This window comes from Pygoscelis adeliae, unplaced genomic scaffold, assembly GCF_000699105.1.
Source record: "Pygoscelis adeliae isolate BGI_AS28 unplaced genomic scaffold, ASM69910v1 Scaffold77, whole genome shotgun sequence".
Classification (NCBI taxonomy): Eukaryota; Metazoa; Chordata; class Aves; order Sphenisciformes; family Spheniscidae; genus Pygoscelis; species Pygoscelis adeliae.
In genome coordinates this window covers 4,233,088-4,254,350 of record NW_008825216.1, presented here as the reverse complement: position 1 = coordinate 4,254,350, position 21,263 = coordinate 4,233,088, and the positions used below count along the sequence as shown (strand labels likewise).

General features: G+C 37.8%; 1 protein-coding gene across 1 annotated transcript in view; it reads right to left on the bottom strand.

The window, feature by feature from the left end:
* Positions 1 to 6,735: 6,735 nt before the first annotated feature.
* Positions 6,736 to 21,263, bottom strand: part of SIPA1L2 (signal-induced proliferation-associated 1 like 2) — a 125,794-nt gene continuing 111,266 nt past the window's right edge. The window contains exons 18-21 of the mRNA XM_009329170.1: positions 18,190 to 18,321; positions 10,518 to 10,641; positions 8,788 to 8,869; positions 6,736 to 7,974 (exon numbers count right to left, since the gene is read on the bottom strand). Coding sequence (XP_009327445.1) covers positions 7,828 to 7,974; positions 8,788 to 8,869; positions 10,518 to 10,641; positions 18,190 to 18,321 — 485 coding nt within the window. The 3' untranslated portion in view covers positions 6,736 to 7,827. The remainder of the gene's footprint in view (positions 7,975 to 8,787; positions 8,870 to 10,517; positions 10,642 to 18,189; positions 18,322 to 21,263) is intronic.

The window sequence follows — 21,263 nt, the reverse complement described above, 5'->3', positions numbered from 1 at the left end:
AGGCAGGCTGCTTTACGCTGGCATGCAAGCAAGCAGCTTGCTGCCGCACGTGGGGCAGGTGAAAGCCACTGGAGGAAGGGGGGAACAGAGAGCAGGGAGCCTGCCGGCTGGCTGGAGACTCCCAAAAGGAACAGGAGATCTGCCTGTAACAAAAAGACTCACAAATAATCTGCAGGCTGCCAGGGGAAATGACACTTTCCTCGGGTGTCAAGCGGGACCATGCAATCCGGGAAGCTGCTCAAAGCTCCACAGCACAAGCAAGAGGAAAAAGCCAGCCCTCATTTGGGGCTGGGCAGGGGGCAAAGATTTGGTTGCGAACACTAGGGAAAAAATCTGTCTCCATCAGAAGGTCAGAGTACCTCTGTCAGCAGTTACCTTGCTCTCATCTGTATTCTCATCAAATCAAGCATTAGAGACCGGAAGCCCTTTTGATATTTCAGGCATAGTCTCTTCAAGGAAAAGGTGCAGGTAGATCTGCGCCTCTCATGCCTCTGAACATCTCAGCTTCCTGTCAGCACAGTTTATCAATCTCACTCTCATCCACAACATTCACATAAGGGGGTTCATGCCATTAACAATAAGTGAGCATTTCCACATCACTTTAAAAAATGCAGCTTGGGTATTTCTGAGAACTTTCCTAGAGATGGAAAGTAGTGATTTTTATGGAGGGAATTTGTAACATTTCTTGTAAAACATGTGGACAAGTCATTATTACCGTATTGTTAGCTATTCACTGCAGTGTGGTGTGTTGTCTGCATGGCTTGACAGAGAACCTGTGGTGCATTCAGGAATTATACACTGGCCTGTTAAATACGCAAGCCTAGTTATTTCTCTCGCTTTCTCTCTAAGAGGATTATTAAGGCATCTCTATGACATTATAAAAACATGTTAAAAGGATGCTCATCTGTGCTAGTCTGAAGATTGATTTCACTTTCTCTCCTTAGGTTTTTTTCAGAGTCTCTTCTATTTCATACTTGGTTTATAAAAAAAAAAATTAAATCTGCAGCTGAACAGCTCTGGGTTGCTCTGCAGTACAAATGAGGAGAGACTGGGAAGGAAGGTACCGACACACAGTCTTAGCAAGAATTCACACTTCAAGAATCTGAGAGGATTTTATGCATGAACCTTAATAAGGCTATTTACAGATGATGAAACTCTCCTGTCAGCATCCCTTTAAAGTTTCTCTGTATAAATATCAACAATCTTGCTGGACAATTGGCAAGACATTAGGAGGCTTACTGCATGCTGTGCTGTGAAGCCATCTAGTTTTAAAGAGCAAATGACTCATTTAATAGATATGGTTCTGTTGAAAGAACATTCTTCAGAGCTTAGGAAGAGGTTTAAACCACATTAACATTAGAAATCAATGAGCCAAAAAACTGTGGACTACTGAGGTCATGGTTAATAAAGACAGACTTCAATTTTATTTTCATATCCTGTTTTTGGCCTAATCACTTGACCTCATTTTTTAAACATGGTCTGGATGTAATTCATCATTCCACACAGAGACTGATTCTTTTTCCCAGTTTCGCTCTCTTCAGTAATTTCAATGATATTAAACCTGATTTACACCGGAGGAATTGAATACATTTGCTGATATTTTCAAAGAAATCAGCCACCCAGCCCACAAAGCACAGTCTGATTTAATGGTGCCATTCGGAGCTTTTCTGGCTAAGCGATACACAGCTTCTGTTGGCTATGTAACACTAAAACACACAGGAACGAGCCCATCGCTTGCTTTCTCCTTTGAATGGCAGATTACTCATTCCCCATTGTCCAAGCCAACGCGGACTGGAATTGATGGAACAGCATTTCCCTCGTTGGAAACAAGACTGTTTCTGGTCTGTATGCAGGCTGGAAGCATGTTGAACAAATTTTTATATTAATTAGTGCTTACGTTTAAGATCCCCTACTCATACACAAGCATTTCAGCAAACAGGCTTTGAACTGTTCAAGCGCTGAGCCACCCTGAAGTTCCTTTTTAAGCTTCCTGACAGGAGAAGGCGCAGAAAAGACCAAGACAGGATATTTGTACCTTTAAACTGTATTTCCTCCAAAATGAAGACATTGCAAGTCTGAAGGAGCTTTTTGTTTTCTGCTTACTTTTACTGAAACCCCTACTGAGAAACTCAGCTCTTAGCAAAGGAAGGGAAGACCAAGAATCTGGGAGCTGCGTGGCAGCAGATAGCCGACATATTGAGCACAAACAGCTTGAAGATGCACTACTGCTAGAACATACTTCCTGGAGCGCTGTTCTTACACACGAGAGAAACATTTCTTGTTGAAAAGAACCACCGTGTCTTGGGTTTGTGAAAGGAACATCCATCGCCTTGAATAAAATGTCTATGTAGAGGGAGAAACACAGCGTTGGTGAGAACGCAGATATCTCAGGTTTCCACAAAAAATTCTTCAGAAAATATTATCTATCAAAGTTATGCCTGAGCCGAAAGTGAGACTACAGTGTTAGCGGCAAAGAGAACCTCAGACGGCTAGCCCAGCATTTACTACTGGACAACCCCTAGGGTCACTTATTTATTCTATTAGTAACAGCTTTGGTCACTCAAATAGTCAAACACTTTCATCAGTTTCAAAACAGGAAACAAAGGTGAAAAGGAGAGAGCTTCTAACATTTTAAATTTGGTACAACCAAAGCCCCACCGCTTAGATTTTAAGTCATAACTATCCAAGTACTGCAGACCTTCTCCCAGATTTCTGGTCAGGGTTAACTCATGACAAAAGGTTTTCCCGAGTTTTTCTCACACTTGCTTTTTCTGGGCTCCAAACAGTGGATTTACAAAAGATAAACAACTTACATGAAAACTTCCTATTTTATTAAAGTTCTAGCCTCTGGACATAGAGTCATCCGTCATCAATAAAAGCTCAGCTCATATATTGCCCATGATTACTACCGGTGCACTTCGCATGTCCCACTTTCTGACATGGCATGCTTTTGTCTCCTTACTCTCCATCATCTCTCCTCAGATTTATTTTAAACACCTCCAGCTGATGTCTGGACACAAGGACACCTGGACTGATATCAGCAACATATTCAATAACGGGGTTTTTTTATGACGTTGGTCAGAAAATGCCCATCTGCTGTTTTTCAGGTTTTGAGATTTAATGATTTGCTGTTGTATAGCAGGAATTAAAAAAAAAAAAAAGTATAGCCTTTCTGCAAAACTAACATTTGTATTATTCACCTATCAGCCCCAGTTTGTTCCAGTGAGGACAAGGCCAACATGACTATTACTAGATTAATTCTCTGATGCTATATAGAAAACAAGCCTTTAAACATTGATGCTTAGTGGAGGAAAAAGGCTCACGTTCAAAAAATGAAACAAAGGACAGAAAACTGTTTCCCTAGAGAAGTCAATAAAAGAAATAGGATTCCAACACTGATACGTTTGAAACTTCCCAGTGATTTCTAACATGGAAGGCTATGAGCAATTTGGCCTGTTCATTCCATTCTCTGGTCCTGCTATGTCCCCCTAAGTTGGTGCAACCGCCAGCAGTGTTGGTTGTCTGTCTGAAAGGAGAATCAAAATAAAACCTGAGGAAATGTCCTCTCTATCCCCCACCCCTTTTTTCTTTTTTTTTTTTTAATTGCTTCCCTGGCGAAGATTTTGGAAATCTGCGAGATGCAGTTCCTTCGGAAATACACGTTCTCGCCTGGTTGCTTTACCCATGACTCAAAAACTGATTCAGAAAGCTAGCACTTTGGTAGGACAGTGAGTGACTTCAGAGTCTGCAAAAGAGCAAAGATTTACATTTGCAAGGCTGGATGGAATTGTACCTGCCTCACTTTCTGTTCTGCAGCCACTGTGGGGATCAACGTAGGAGCAAAGACTGCAAAATATTTAGGCCCTGCCTCCCTATGGCTTTGTCTAAACCCACACAGACTTGTTCCTGGCAGTCCAGACCAGGATCTATTGCAGAAATTTTCCTTCTGGTGCATGTGCCATTGGATTCTTCTTGAGAGAAAAGCGAGGAAACATGGTGAGGGAGTGAAATAAAGGAAGCGCGAGGAATCGAATGAAAAATACAACCTGTGTGCATAGAGAAAACAGCCGAGATTAAGATTTATATTCTTGGCACATTTATTTCCAGGATTGCAAAAGTATACTTTTCCCTCCCAGCTTGCACAATCTGCTCCCAAACATGCAGAAGCAAGATTTTGTTTGCTTTTGAGTTGAAAGACATTCTTTTTCTTCTAGTCTTTGCTGTGGAAGAGAGAAGCTGGGGGTGAAGAAGAACTTGTTTTGGCAATAATTAATGGTTCTGATGATTTCAAATCGTACAACACCAATTCCTAAGTTTCACTAAATTTCTTAGATATTAGAACCAGTCAGCACAGAGAGCACAACAAATGCTGCAACAACAACATAATGCACAGAGCAACTCTCTTCTTTTCCAGACTGAAGGTTGTTTTTCTAAGCAACTGCCCTACAGTAAGCCAGTTCATATTACAAATATTTTAAACATTTTTCCCACATAACTGGATTTTGGGCACAAAAAAAGATGAACTCATTTTAGAATTTATATTAAATAATATGCAGAGGATGTATAAAGCTTCTGTATAAAGCTATCCCTTGCCTAAACCATAGTATGACTACACTCTCAGGAACAGAAAAAATACCAAAAATTATCCCTTATGTTTGTAATAGTGATCTCAGAAAAAACTATACATAATAAAATACAGTCCACATTGTGAGAAATGTCTTAGTAAGGATCCCTTCAATAAAGATCTACATACAAATTAGGGTGCCACTTTTAAGGCAAAGCAGAGAATTTTGTAATTTTGCCCTTTTACAGAAGTAAACGCCCGCGTTGGCTCACATGTTTGGTTTCTGCATCTCGGCACTTCACAGCACGGCCTGCTGTGCTGGGAAGACTTTGTTGACATTTAAAACAGTTCCATATTACTGTTTTAATTCAGACCACGAACACATCTTTGAAGTGAATTTCTCAGTCATCCCCACTCACTCTGCTTTGGTTCATACGGATTGGTTTTGAAGCACAGGGCTTCCAGACGAAGCTAAGCCAGAGCCCACCTAACATACGATTTCAGCCACTAAGAGGTGTCCAGTCACGGGACTGGCCAAGAGCGAGCCTGAAAGATCTCCTCCCGCTCCCAAAACCTGGGTTAGCAACACTCTAAATTTTCCTAGTGCTCAGACTAGTTTCTTACGCAGACTTAGCCTCTGCCTCCACGTGTCTAAACCAGGCATTTTTGTGAGCAAAATGTCTCCGAGAGGATTATTCTTAAAAACCAGTTAATTAAAACGTCCAATTAAATCGCCTTTCCCTATGCCAAAACTGTATTATGCTCTCTGATAAACATTGTCTTCACATGTCATTAAAACAATAACAGCCAAACTGGAAACTTTTTCCCATGGTGGAAGCTACTTAAGGAAGAACCACGTGCCTCTGACACAACTGCTTTTGTCAGCAAAGGGAAGAAGTGATGTGTAGACAAAGTTTTCTGTCACTTTTGAAAATAAAATGTTTCCAATTGGTTGGGAAAAGAAGATAACTACTGAAAATCCTTCTTGCGCAGGTAGGTATTTGTTTTCAGTAACGGAGAGACAAAGAGCTAAAATGAATATTGGACTACAAACTCTTACACAAACCTAACAGCGTCCCTTCAGAACAAGCTTATTCCCGAGCTCATTTCAGTTCGCACGGCTTTTCAAAGCGGACAAACCGATCCTCACGGAAACATGTTCACAGACAAATTGCCCAAGTTGTTCAGCACTGTTATTTGGCAAGGTCTCCAGCCAGATGGGTTTGCTAATGACTCCTGTAAGGTGTTTAAATCAGAATCCGGTGTAACACGTGACTGCCATGTTTAATTACTCTAAGTTAATACGGCTTAATGGATGTTGTTTGGTATGTAAGAGTCGGAGTTTCTGATGAAAAATACAAAGACAAAATAGTCTTTTTCGTTTGAATGTAAGGATGCCAAAGCCTTGATTCTCTGCCCGTGTATAACGTTTCCGGAGAGCAGTCATTCAGAACAATTGTTATAGCAGGGACAGACATTCGTTCAACTTAAAAAACATTTCTTAGCCGATATGCACTAACAATGGATACAGAATTTTACTTCCATCAGCTGAATATCTATTTTTAACTATTCAACAATTTTCTCTAGGTTTGCCTGAATGTATTCAGCTGCTGAAAGGAAACTGGGATACAACCGTGATCTTGAACTTTTTTTTTTTCCCTCTCAGAAGGATAACATCAAACGTGCTCATTAGCTCCATTTCATTTTGCAAAACTGTACTTTTTTGGAGCGGACTTGAAGCTCAGTACTATACACAAAACATCTCACATATGCGAACACTGCAATCAAATCCTCGAGTGCCGGCAGAAGAAAATGGCAAGCTATTTGCTGCCACAATTAATGCAAAATAATATAAGAAAACTAGAGCCCTTTTGAAAAGTTTCTTTAGGACGCATTTTTGGGTAAAGCAGTTTTTCTCCTAGGTCCCTAATCAATGCCTGTGAACAGTCAAAACAGCTTTTGTTCCTTGAGCCCTGAAGCTGCCTCCTCAGCTACAGGACAGGGCACACCAAAGAGATGAACTTTGATCATGTTGACAGTCCTTCGAGGGTAACAAGGAATTGTTACCTGGGGGCTGGACTGTCTCCAGACTGAGAACCTAGAGAGTGGGCTGAACAGAACCCTGAGCTCTTACTGGTGAGAGTGGTTATAGATAACACAAGATAAAATAATTCAGGTTTAGATTTTTAACATTTATTAAAAAAGCAGGATGTATGTTCATTTCAAATTAAACAGTTAAAAATGTTAAAGCATACAAACAAATCAATTGTGTACTAGCAGCATCCAATTGTTAGAATTTTCTAGAACTCCTCAGTACAGTCTTGGCAAGCTAAAAATATTACAACTTGCAACCAACTGACCTCACCATAGTGCAGATAAAACAAACTTTATAAAAACAACAATTTAGGTTAAATAAGCTTAAATAAAGGTGTTAAATACAAGACACTTGATCAAAGCTTCTGTACAAAGATAAACAAATTTGGCATTGTACAATTGATTGGCTGGCTCACACCATACATGATTTCAATAGTTAAGCAGTATAACTGTTTAGCTGAACATCAACTATACAAAAGTAACTGATGTTGGGAGTGGGCTAACCCCGGTGAGCCATTTACAAGGCATGTGTATTTTTAGAAAATCAGAACACTGTTTATATTCAGGCACCATTTGTTCCTGCAAATAAATAATCTCTAATGTATCTGCATCCAAACTAGTGTTAAACACGTCAGTGCTAACGTTTTATAAACACAGCTTTGTGACTATTCACTATACCTCCATTGTTATTGCTATGACAATGTGGACTGTGGAAATAAAACTACTGTACATACAAAAAAATAGAGCACCTTTTAAACATTAAAGTATATGTCTGGTTATTCTTTATATCTTACAATACTGAAGCCCAAGCTAATGTAAATTGCTTTAACATCTTCATCAGCGCACCTGAAATGCAGGAACTAAAACCCCAAATATTCCTCTTCAGGCAAGCCCCAGCCAGAGCATCTTCTAAAAATGTCTAAAATGACACTAAGGATTTTTTACATTCATCTGCACACAAACAAATATCTGCTATTCTCTGCTTTCTTCATACGAATTTAAAGACAGATTACCACAGTTCTCTCTCCTTTTCAAATGAATAAAGCTGGATAGAGAACGTAGCAGAAACACCTAAAATGGATTGCGAACACAGTGACATTATTACCCCGCTAATTCAAAAAATACAGCTGTTACATTGTTCAAATAAGTATTTTCCAGGGGCCCAGTCATTAGGATTTTTTGTCTATCGTATTGAAAAACCATTCCGTAAATTTCCTCAGCTGAGCAGCTGCTGTTTGAGACTCTTCCTGAAGTCTCATGTTATCTTGTCTCAGATGCTGCACCTCTGCTTGGAGAACTGCCTTGTCCTGTTTTTCCTGGTTAACAAAGATACAAGTTGAGTAAAGTGAGTAGTCGTGATGACAGCGTTTATTTTTGTTGTTAATATTTCTGTGCAAGTCATACAGCTATATTTTGTTGAGCTCCCTAATCCATTCTGACAACTACTAACCGTAAGTTAATTCCCCAAATATGCTCCAACTACCTCATTCATTCTGAGAAAATATTGCAAGCTAAAAAGACAACTAGATGCTACTTTAATACAAAAATTATAGGAGTTTACTCCATTTATCAAAAAATTTCAAGCACTAAAAGAATAAGAAGCTTTTAGCTATTACAAATCATATGTGAGAGCCCAAGTCACAAGGAATTGATTTCAAGCATACATTAAGGAAGAAAAATATCTAATTTCAAAATTTTCCCTTACGTGATTATTTTCTTACCAAAAGCAGTCTCATCTCTACCAGTCCTGGCATTGTCTCCAGCTCAGAAATTAGACAGCAAATGCAAGTCATTGTTACATGATCAAGATACCACAAGGCAACAAGGATGACAAATCTGGAGCGTTAACTACTTCGCAATAGTGCCTGTGCCCATATCCCTAATCCTTTGTTAAACCCAAGGTACCACAAATGGAGATAAAGTGCCTCATTCTTTCTGGGGTATGACTGTACGTAGGACGGTTATTCTGGAGTAAAGACCCACAAACCAGTTAGCCTTGGGGCAGCTTGTTCACATAACCGTTCCACAGCACCTTCTGCACCCCAGTGTTCTGATCAACCACTGGGCTCTACCATTCGTTAATTACACTGTCTAGTTTAACTGTAATAATATCGCTAATGACCTCTTACCTTTCTCAGGTCGGTTTGTAGTTGCCGGAGGATGACTTCTAGCTGGTTTACTTTTCCAGTCAGAGTACTCGGAGCATGTTCCCTGTGAAGTAAACCACTACCTTCACTCTGGGCTAGTTAAAAACATTTTCTCCCCCCGCTTTTGCAGAGTAACACTTTTAGTGATAGCAAAGGAAACACATCGGTTTAGGCATAGTTAGGAAAACACAGACAAAAGCAGCATCAGCAAGAGACTATTACTGGAACATAAACCCATTGCTGCAATACCTGAAATATGACACTGCCTCTCACGCAAAGCGGGCAGAAATGACAATGATTTTAAGAAGGAATGTTTTAGGAATTATTTGCACATAGCCTCACACTGCAAATCAAACTTGCTGCTAAACGGTGTGCCGAGCACATTTGTTAACAAGCTGCTTTCTGATAAGGACTGTACTAATCTGAAGCAAGCTGCAGCAGCAATTATTGTAAACCGAAAGAGCTGTTAAGAGTTCTTTTTTCTCGTCTGCAGTTGTGTCATTTCCAGTAAAGGATAAACCTATGGCTTTATGGAAACAAATATTTTGTTTAAAGGTCAAAACATATGAAATATTGCCACAGGTTAATCAAATGCATGACTGAAGGAAAATACTGAGAATAGCTTCTGTTTCCTGTATGACAACGAGCACCGTGGGAGACAGTTTTATACACGTTATAGATGAAATTAGCCATAACGTGAATCATTGTGTCTAGAAGAGAGAAGCTTTGTATACAAAGCTGATCAGCTGCTTCATGCAAGTGCACAAATCTGACAGGTTTGCCGATGCTAAAAGTGGAACATCTTTAGCAGTCTTCTGCAATCCTTACTGATCACTCGGCTGGGGAAAGATGTGGACTTAGAAGTCATTACAATAAATGCACTTTATCATGTAAGTTAGTTTGCGTAAACTTGGTTCAAATTAAAATGTGATAGTCTAACAAGCAAGAAGACTTTTCCCTCCATTTCCTGTTCTTCCATTCCTGCAGCTGAAGAGCAAAACTAATCAAAGATGTGTTTTTCTTTTAAAGCGTGCTAGTGGACAGATTACACTGCTGAATCTGTGTTTTTTACAAGTATACTCCTCACAGCAGGGAAGACGGGGGGCGGGGGGGAAGGGGGAGAATAATCTCTTCCAGAGCACTGGGAAGAATTTGAAGCATTGGGCAGTTTGGCATAAGAGTTTCCTGCAGTCCTCAGTTACAGGTTCTCTTGATTAATTTACCTCTGTATAAATGAAAAATTATGGATTTGTGAGTAGCAAATAGTAGCAAAAGATAGGCAGGAACGCCTGTTCCAAGGTCTGAGACATTTGCTGCAGATAAGGTTATTGCATACTACAGAGTTGAGCTCCTGTTATCGGTTCTATTCAAATGAAAATAGAAATAAGCGTAACACAAATTATTATGGTATAGGAGGAATACAGTGAAAAATTTGATTAGCTGAAACTCTGCATCTAACCGTACTCTGAATTAGAGGCCTATTCTAGTGAGAGAGCTTTATTTGACTATACTACAAATTTCCTAGATAGAACCGCTCAGCGGTTGATTCCAAGAAACATTTTTCAAAATTAAAGACATGATCAGTCAAGGTAGCAGGTCTGCCATCAGGTAGCAGTGAAACATACATACAGGCAATTTGACATGCAACGTTAAGAGAAAATCTTTTCTTCTTAAAATATTTTTGTAAGAAATACGCTTTAGTTCTGACATACCCAGTAGCCTCAAGGAAATCTTTTCCATCTATGAGACTCTCATCCAAAGGTAACTCTTGTGTTCCTTCCAAGCCCTGAGCTTGCTGCATATCATTCAAGGTGCAAAAAGATGCTACTCTCTGATCTGTAAAAAAGTAACGTAAGGATACGTTTAAAGCCGGACATATATACAAAATAAAAGGCTATATTACAGCCATTATCCTGGTTCAGTTAGAGAAATGGATGTAGGTTTCTACATCACAGCTTTGAAGATAATCAGCAGATGTATATTCCAACTAGTTGGCTTCCCCACATCTGCATCCAAAGGCAACCCCAAAGCAATTTTTGGTGTCTGTCAGCAGAGTAAGACAGATTTGTTTGGACCAGTTAATGCTGATATGAACAGTAAATTGGTCTTGATGAAATCTGCAGAAAACCATTTGAGAATTCAGGGCCACAACCAATGACAATAATAATTCAGCGAAAAGGTTTGCATTTTCCATGGACTTAAAGCCGTCAGATTCCTCAGAAATCTGCACTGTTCATTTTGTACTGTTTTACTGTCTCAAGCATTTGCAGAACCTAACGGTAATCTGCATACTTGAAAAACAATAAATTCTCACTATTTTTATCAATTGAGTTTTTGTTATATATGTTACTAAGGCACGCTATTATCTCCATTGGATTCCACAAGAACGTAATCTAAAAAGCACAGATGTAATTACCTATGGATATACAGTGTGGTTGCCAAAATACATCAGTCACCACATAATAAAGTATGCCATGCAGATCATCATTGCACAGAACAGGAGTAAACGATGCATTCATTAGGATTTGTCTTCTTTTAAAAAAAAAAATAAATCCATATTCTGTGGAGATTGATTTAACTTACTTCTGTCAAACAAAATCCATGTCTGTAGGCTTGTATAAATTCTGGCGACAACATGCCTGCCTTGCCCTTTCTCCCCTTGCTCTACCACCCCACAGGCCCGAAGCTTGCATTATCATGCAAACGTGCAAACATAGGAAATATTAAAGAAAGTTTACAAAAGGCAAAAGTCATCAATCCCAGACCATCACCTAGAAACGGCGTGTGATGACAGAACGGCCCAAATTCTTCATCTGAGTCAAAACCTGGAATAAGATTTAGAATGTTCCTATAAACAAGACAGTCCATCTCCACTGGAGCAGCTGTGGCCCTCAGGTACAGCGCAAGCAGTGCAATACTCCCCGTGCAACTCACGCTGGCTCTCACCGCCAGCCTTGCAACGCCATTTTTACACAACACCGACATTACGGTAAAGCACGAGGTGTCTAATAGTAATATCCAGTATTGCGACACAGCATGACAGCTTGGCATGATACATAAAAAGACAACCCTCCAAACTCTGAGCACCCAAACAGTGAATACAGGCCAGATCACTTTAACTAGGAAGGAAATTTTGGTTTAAAAGTTCTACCAAACAAAAATAGGAAATCACTAAAAAGCTCTTTAAAGGGATTTTTTAAATGAATAGTTTCAAGGAATAGCAAAGACTGACAATTCATTCTATAATATAATGAAGAAAAGTTGCATGTCACTTTTTGTCCAATTTTAAAGACCGCAGCTCATTTCCCCTGCTTTTATCCTTATTTCTGACTAGTGATGGATCTCAGCAAATATGAACACGACTTTTTCATATGTGCTGACAATAAGGTAAGAATATAATTTTAAACACATAATCAATGCCATCATTGACAGATTTGAAACTTACTAATTTGAATAGATTTAACAGAGAAACTAAAGCTACTTTCCCAGATCAAATGCAGTATGCAGGCCAGAAACAAGTCTGTGTAAACAATCAGTTTGAAGTACATACCTAATTATTGATTTCACCTTTATACCATTCAGATTTTCATTACCACTTGATAGAAGAAAACAAAGCCAACAACAAATGTTATGCTGTTGCTATTTTTTCTATGGTCAACAATACGTGACATGTGACATTGTGTCTCAGAGGCAATTCTACTGTAATATTAAAAAATCTGCATTTTTCTCTCTCTACCAAGTAAGCTTAATTAAAGAGAACGGCCACTTGTCTGGTTTATTTTGTCAGCTGAGAAAACGTTTTGACAGTTTGATCTCCCCAGCAGGATTTGCAAAGCATCTTTTTCTTGATGGATAAATGCAGGTGCCAAAACAGGTACATGCAGCTGTTAATGAAATCACGTGATGCCATTTTAAAACACAATATTTGAAAATATTTTCATATGATTTCAACACACAACAAAAATATAAAAACATGGGTGCTTGCAATGAGGTCTAATGTGTGGACTTTTTCTTCCTTGTGTAATCCCTAATGAATTTCAACTCCACATAATTTAAAAATAATATTAACACTTTGAGTAGGAAATGAATTGTTATACCTTTTCTGTTTTCCTAGTATAAGTTAAACATTTTTTCTCAATTTTCATATCTTTATAAAATATGAAACCATATTCTGACATTCATCAGGTGAGGAATGAAGTCACTACATGGCCACTAATAACAGTAAGTCTCCAATCATCTAACATACTATGTCAATTCCTGTGTTGCTCTTCAAAGAGTAGTTCCTTAATTTTCAAAAGCCAGGTTAGTGTCAAAATCATTCTCTGAACAAGTTAGTAACACAATAAATCTCTCTAATAACTAGTACATCAACAAGATCCTGGACTAGCAAAATATTTTGCCTTTGAATACTTTTCAAGTACTTTTAAAGACACACTTTTATTTTCAGTAACTATATCAAATCTCACTGATCTCCCGATAAGTATTCATGCTTAGCAATAGTTTCACCAATTGACCATTTAAATCAGAACTCTTCTTAAACCTGAATTGTGGTGAAGGTTGAACTTGTGCTTCAAAGAGCAAAATCTTCCTACTGATTTTTGTTTTATTTGTTCTTAATAGAATTGGCTTGAATCTATATTCAGGAAAATGAAATCAAAGCTACCTTCACCGACAGCTAACTTTTCGAAAGGAAAAGCAAGTGTATTTCTGACTGTGATGCTGTAAACATAAGTTCTGCTTCCTCCAAACTACAGGGACACCGCCTATTCAATTTAAGTGATATGGGCATACTAAACAGAAGAAAATACAGGTAAATCTCAGAGCTCTTATTTTTATCTGGGACATCCTTGCCAAACCCCATGTAGGACCCATGCATAGAAAACTATTTGCAAAAATATATTGGCGTTTATATCAAAAGTTTAAGCAACAGTTGACTTGGCAAGACCAAAGATGAGACAAAATTCATGTCTCACTTTAATAGAATTGTACAGTTGTAACCACTAAGAATTTGAATCTGGATTTTAATTGTTCCAGACCGCTAACAGAGGCCAGAAAAAACTCCAGACAATTTTGATGTACTGGAGAGCAGAAAAGGCTAAAATGAGTATAGTGCGTGAAGCCGCTCTCTCATTATTAAGGCAAAGTCTACCCACAAACATACACTGACATATGCACCGAAGCAAAAAGAGTTACACATGCATGCACTAGAAATGACCAAATGTTAACTAAATATTTTCTTTTTTTTTCTTTTTCTAGCAGTTTAACATACTAATTTGGTTAAAATAATTATCTCTCATGCTGAATGCTTCACTTCTTTCTCATTATGTTATGTGTAGCATTACTTGCATTAAGCTATAAAGACTTTAAATGGAAGTATTAAAATAATATTAATTATAGTAGCACAGATGTTTCCGCAAAGATAAATTGGCATTAAGAAACACTGCATTCTGATTGGCACTAGTAGACATTCATAAAAATAACCTGGGAAAAAAATCAGAAGTTGAAACCACCTATTTTAATGAACTAAATCAGAGACATCAGAGGGACTTTCTTAGGCTGTGAATTCCTGCAATATGATTTACAAAACACTAAACAGCTTTTTTTAAGCACAACAAACCCAGTTTAAAGTAGAACAAACAGTACAAAGTTCTATTCCTAATAATAATCAATTTTTATGTTTGTGTCAATTCTCTTCTACAATGACAGTAACAGATATGGACATCTAGAAAGGCTTCTCCTTTTCTTCCCCAAAACATCGAAAAGATCCTAAATTAGCCATCAGCAACATAATACGCATGTTGAAAGCCAGTCCTTCTTCCCTAACCTGGAGACCTATTGGAGGGATGATACAAAAAGAGGATTAAAAAATACATTCTCTCCTTTTCCCTTATTCTTTTCTGAGATTTCTTTGTTTTACTTTTTCTAATTCGGCTTTCCAATTTATTCTATAAATCCCCATATCTTTATCTTTACTCAGTTCAACGTGCTTTCTTTCTACTTCTTTAACTTCTCGTGTTTCACCCCAACTGCCCTCCCTAAAACCCAACCTCTTTTGCTGTACAGTCACATCCAGTTCTATCTATTTTTTATTGTTTGCTTCAGGGATGGATACAAAAATATTACAACAGTGTACTTCTAGCACGTCAGCTGCTCCCTGGTTACTGTCTCTCTGCAGCTCCCACCAAAACAAGAGAAGGGGAATGGGAAGTAGCCTATCCATGTATGAAAGAAATGGAAGGATACCCCTTGCTACTGACTGCGTGCATGCTAAAGACGATCACTGGATAAATAACAGAGTCAAAACTGTATGTCCTGCAAAGGAAGGCAGTGCGAAGACTTAAAATAATGTTGCACTGTGCTCCAGCTTATGGACACTGACCCTCAGCAGACACAGCTCAAGCAAAACCCCTTACTGATGCAGCTTCTGGAGCCTGTGGAGTTAACGCCTGCACGGCTCTCCATTGCACTGTGAAGACCTGTCTTAGGAATAACAGAGGATTTTCAGAAATTTGAAGTAAATATTCAGCTTCCCACAAAAGTTCTTGCCATGCAAAAGCCATGAAAATGAAATCCTCACAAAGTGAAAAGCATTATCATCATACTTTCAATTAAAAAAAAAAAGTAATTGCTTACTCCACCCCCACGGACCACAGTTTAAAAACTGCTGTTCTACATAGGACCAAGGCTTCAGTTGGATAAAAGCTAATACTAATTAATAAACAACCTAGTCAACTGTTCATTTGCGGGGGGAGGGGGGGGAAGCTAAAAATGAGACCGCTGTTCTTGTTACACCCATGAATAAACTCTGAGTACAGATGATGGTAGCAAAAATCTTGCTACTGTATTTAATTCTTAATCCAATTAATGCCAACATTATAAGCACCTAAAAAGGCTATATTTAATATTAAATTGAGATACAATTGCATTTTAAGACAGCTGAAGGACTGTGAGGCCCACATTATGAATGTTGAACTGATCAAAAGATGTAAGTTGTCAACATACAATCTAGAGAGATCACAGAGGGAAAACCCTGACCTTGGAATCAGATTGGTAATTCTAATAAACTGATATTAAGAAAAGACCTTGTACAAAGAAAAAACTAAAATTAAGTCTTCTATCTAGGTTCTAGAACGGAACACAACTTTGAAATATCAGGTTGCAAAGCCAAACTAGAGAACAACTCTAACATTAATTTCTTAAAATCAGTATTAAACATGTCCTATCCATTTTGTGATCTTTTTCATTGAAGGCTTGGGGGTGGGGGTGGTGTTTGTTTCAGGGTTTTTTTTTTGAGATGGTTCTATATAAAATGTGATCACATTCCCAGCCAGTTTAATAAAAAGATCAAAGCAGTTTTATATTTAGAAGTGGACAAACTTTAGAATCATCCACTCTCTTTTTCATATTGACAGAATGCAGAACAGTAGTTCCAAGCTATTTTTAAATAGTAAGTGGAAGCAACTCCTAAGTCAACAACATTAAAATACATAAGGAAACTGCATCTGCTAATTCATATCCAACACATTCCCTCCCAGTGATTTTTTTATGACATGCCTATCAGTTATTCTTTTTAAAAGGACTTTAAAACTGCAAGACATAGGATAGAGAAAGTTGAACAAGGGCTTAAAAATTCCATTCCTTGTAAAAATTTCAAATTGCAGTACTATGAATTTAGTCAAAACATTTTATAAATCATCTAACATGTACACAGATGTCTCTATTGCAGAGTCCTAAACAGAAAAGAATTACATTCCTTCATAAAAAACTAGATTATTATTTACTACTCAAATTCTTACAATAATTAAAAAAAACCCCAATAAAAAGTTTCTATCTTGTGACATCAGTTCTTCAGCATTGTCTACATATATAGCTAAGATTTTTGCAATTAAAACCCAACAAGTGAATACTCCTCCTCCCTAGGATAGGGCACTGTGGCTAGCTATGTTGTTCTACCTCTCTCTCTCAAATTCAAATGGTAATTACACTCACATAACACTTACCAAAGTGAAATTATTTTCATCATGCTATTAAGCATTAAAAATAATGAAAATCTATTGAAGTTTTTAAAGAAAGCTAAAAATACAGGAGCGTAACTGTTACAGAATGACCTTTCAGTCAGCTGAACTCAAAATTGTTATTAGCTTTTAAAAATATTCTTCAAGTACAAAGTTACAGAGTTAGTCGTTTACTGATCCAAATCTATTTCCAGTTGTTTAAGATGTCAGTAACAAATAGCAGGATGTTCCCTGAGCAATCAAACATAGAAAGGCATGGGAGCAGTTGTCAGATTCTCAGTGTCACAGTACTTCCTGCCAGCCACCACAGGCGTTTTTGAGCAGTACTGAATAGTAACGAATGCACATACAGTTAATCAAGTTAAGAAACAGTACAGTACTTTAGATTGCTAATCATCACTGTTGGTTTGGGTTTTTAACAATGCTGTTTAAATTAGTATAGTAAGTAGTTATGAAGAACTTTTGATCAAATTGAAATCTAATCGCTTCATACTTAGGGAAGGAATCAGATACCAGAAAACTGATTCCCATGGTTGCTTTCAGATAAAAAAAACAGAAGAACATCTCATCACTAACTTCACAACCAGTTCTCCTCATAAAGTTAAGACCTGTATCTTCTATAACGATGACGGTGATCATCGTTAACCTTATTCACCGATACCTTTGACTTCCCATACATTCACTAATGAGAGTAACACTGGTTAAGAAACGTCAGAAATTTTAGGGCAGCACAGCGACCTAACCAAAACACCCCTCAGAAACAACAAAGCACAGACATTCAACTGTATATATTCATATATACACCCAAACCAACACCCACCTTTCTGTGTTTATACATTATGTGTAGGTTTAGCTCTCAGAGGTGAATGAGGTTTTTTCTTAGTTAATCTGGTCTTATAATTTAATAATGCAAACCTGGTCTATATCCTGCCCCTTGAGTTCTGCTACTGGAAAATATAGCGTACATTTTTGCTGGTTTTCAAGGGCTTATTATGAAAACTGCGAGGGATTGCAACATCATTTGGACCACACGTACAAGTTTATAAACACTCAGGGAACTGTTACTGCCAGTTTCATTTTAAACATCTAACTTAAATGCTTCAAAGCACCTGATTTTTCCAATTGATGACAGAAGGAACTTAGGCCCCTAAGTGGATGAATTGTATCTAAGATAGATACTGAAAGTATGATGAATACCCCACATTTTCAGTGACAATCTTCCGCATTGAGAAGTGATACTGCCAAAAGAACTAAAGGGCTATGGAGGCAAACACTGGATTTTTGTAATTCAAAATGCGGCTATACAATATATATTTTTAAAAAGAAGTTGTGTACTGAACATTGATCTTTATTCAAATTTTCCTGTTACCTTCAAACGCTCGTGCAGCATCTACCAGGTGGGACCAGTCTAGCCCTGTGGCAGTGTCTGGCAGGGGCATCAGGCCAGGATCATTGAATTTGGCTTTATCAGATAAGGACCCATCTGAGAACCAGAATTCATCTAAACAATAAACACAATAATTAGTCTTCCTATAACAATGACGTACAATTAATTTTGAAGCTATTATAATGAACTGTAAAAAACGTATAAGCAGAGTGCTTATCTTCATTTCTCTTGTTTCTGTCTTTTCCTGTTCAATACTCAGTATGGGTGGAACAATTTTTAAACTTCGGCAGAATAAGATGGGAAGGGTTTCTAAAGGGTTTTTTTGTGCTGCTTTGCACATGATGTGTTCTTCGCATTTTCACGTGAATGCTGTGTGAGTAGGCAGCATCCATTCTTAAAGCATACCATATTAAACCTGAGCACTGAGCAGAAAAGTTGCTAGATACACAAAGTTATATTTTTAAGAAGGCTACGAAACAACATACGAGATATTTACATGCAGAGTTTATCCTGAAACTTAAATACTTCAGTTCCAGAAGCAATTTTAAAAAGTATCACCTGCTTTTCTTTTAATGCATTTGTAAATTCTAGCCTACATCCAAAACTCACTTTCACACCGAAAATACTACCCTATTAGTTTAATATTTGTAGCTGTATATCCGAGGATGTAAGACTTGTATGCCGATCTCTAAGCTCCAGAGTGAGCTGTAACACATTGTATACTGTAGATAGATTGTGTATTAATTGAAATGTAGACACTATAAAGTTAGTTCAAACACAGCTTTCAGTTATGCACTTTTAGAGAGATACCATGAACATACGTCTTCGTAGAGCAGATGCTAATTTTCATAATTATCTTAAATAGTTTTACATTTTCTTTATTATCCATAGCAATCTTCACTCTGATCAATGTGAACAGATTAAAATGAATACTGTTGAACAGGCACACAGAGGTTCTTAAAACTGAACATAAACCAAATACGTTATTTGTAATCACATTTCATCTTAACCATAAAGCTAGTGATACAATACTGTACTTTTATTACGTAGCGTAGTCAGGAAAAAAGAAATTTTGCTTCAGATGTATCTACTTCTATTAAACAAAAAGGTCAAAATAGTAATTTTTCCTCAAATATTTCAGAAGGAAATTGCCATCTAGTTATTCCAGTGATTCAGACTATAATATTTATGAGGAATATTTTTTCCAGGAAAACATCAAACACAAAAATCAATGACGGAAAAAATGCACACATACAAGTGGAAGATAAGATACATTATAGTTTAAGAAAATGGCATGTTGTCATTGTCCTGATACCAATGAAAAAGAATACCAAAGTCCATTTGAATTAAAGATTTCTGACCTAAAAATCCAAAAGCAGTGGCCTGTTAGAGAGCATTCTACTGCACGGAGCAATGATTAGAGTATAACATATTCTTTGCAGAAAGCTTCTTTAAAAAAAAGAAGTCAGGAACAGGAAAGTGAAGGAGGTTTACAATCCTCTGTCAAAAATTAGGAGTCCTACAAAGCAAAAACAATGCAGAAGAGGTAGAAATCCTGTTTACTGTGGAATTTATCTTGTTCTACAACTTATATGAAAGATGCAGTATTCTTATATTACAATTGGAAGTGGCTTGACAAACCTCTGTAGAAACATCTTTCTCAATACCCGCTCTTAGTATGCAAAAGTGGATGTTATATGAAATGGAAAATGTAATATACAAATATATTCTACCCATACATCTGTACTAAGATTTTATTTTCAGTTCGGTATAAACAGACATAAAATCTTATCTAAGGTTACCAAATACATTTGAAGCTCAACATCAGAGGAGTCTCTGAACTTTTGTATACGACCTGGGAATTGTAAGAACCTCATTTATGCAAGTTCAAATATTTTATACATCCCTGTTGTGGAAAATAGACAGAATGCCTTATCTGAAAGGCTGGCAAGCCAGCTTTTGGTTCTAGACCAGCAGGCAGGCCCTAAGGGACAGCCCTTGCTTTTGTGTGATCAGCCTACAGAGGCTGGTCGTGAAACCTGTCGGGAAGATGCCTGTTCCCAGTGTGATTCTGCTGGCTTTCCAAATTAAAGTGTAGGAGGGGTATATGCACCAGTACTCATCCTTCATTATGCATTGTCTTTGTGAGAACTTCAGTTCACCTTAGGGTGGATCCTATTCGGTCCTGCATAAAGCCTGCCAGAGCAACTCAACTGCAGAAAGCCTGCCAGAGTAGAGATCTGAATATTGATAGCTCTGAAAACACAATTGCTCATGCTGATGGCTGAAATTATAAGCGGAATAACTGAACAGGCATGAGTATGCCAGCACAGAATAATTCATTTTCAAGATATAAATTACGTGTTCTTGTGCAATGGGGGCAAGGGAGGGGGCAGGGGGAGAGGAAAGAAAAAAAAAGAAAAAAAAAGAGCTCTAGTAATATAGGCCTCTGTGCTTTTGAATTTCAGAGAATATTGTTTGTATTTCAGGAATGCTCTGGGTGAGATGAATTATTTCTAGCCTCCTGTATTTGCATTTCCTCCCTGCTCCTCTTACCTCGCTGTTACCTCCACTTTTTCTCTGTACGACTGCCGCAGTAGCAGCTGCAGGCTGTCTGCTGTTCTGGACTCTGCGTGTCCAGGAGGATATGCCTAATCTCGTAGGCCACTGTCTTCATTGCCCACACGATTAGTTTTGAAGCAACACAGACTTACCCCTTATTTCCTTTGAGGAAACAATGTAAGTGTGATCTTTCAGATTTAAAGATTATTTTATTTGCTGTACTCCTTTTGGGACAAAATCATTGATCGTGTGGTTTCTCGTCCTTTCAGTTACGCCACTCTCTTCCTACACTTAGGAATTTTCTTTATTTTTATTATTGATACATAAAAATATAAAGCATTTTGAAGAGTCCTTATCTTCACCAAAATTATATGGTCAGTTCAGTTTCCAACAGAGCTCCTCAAATTGACTGTCATCAGTCCCACATACCTCTGTATTCAAAGATTAACTAGTTATACTGAAAGAAGAAAGATTTGCCTGACAACCTTTTCTAC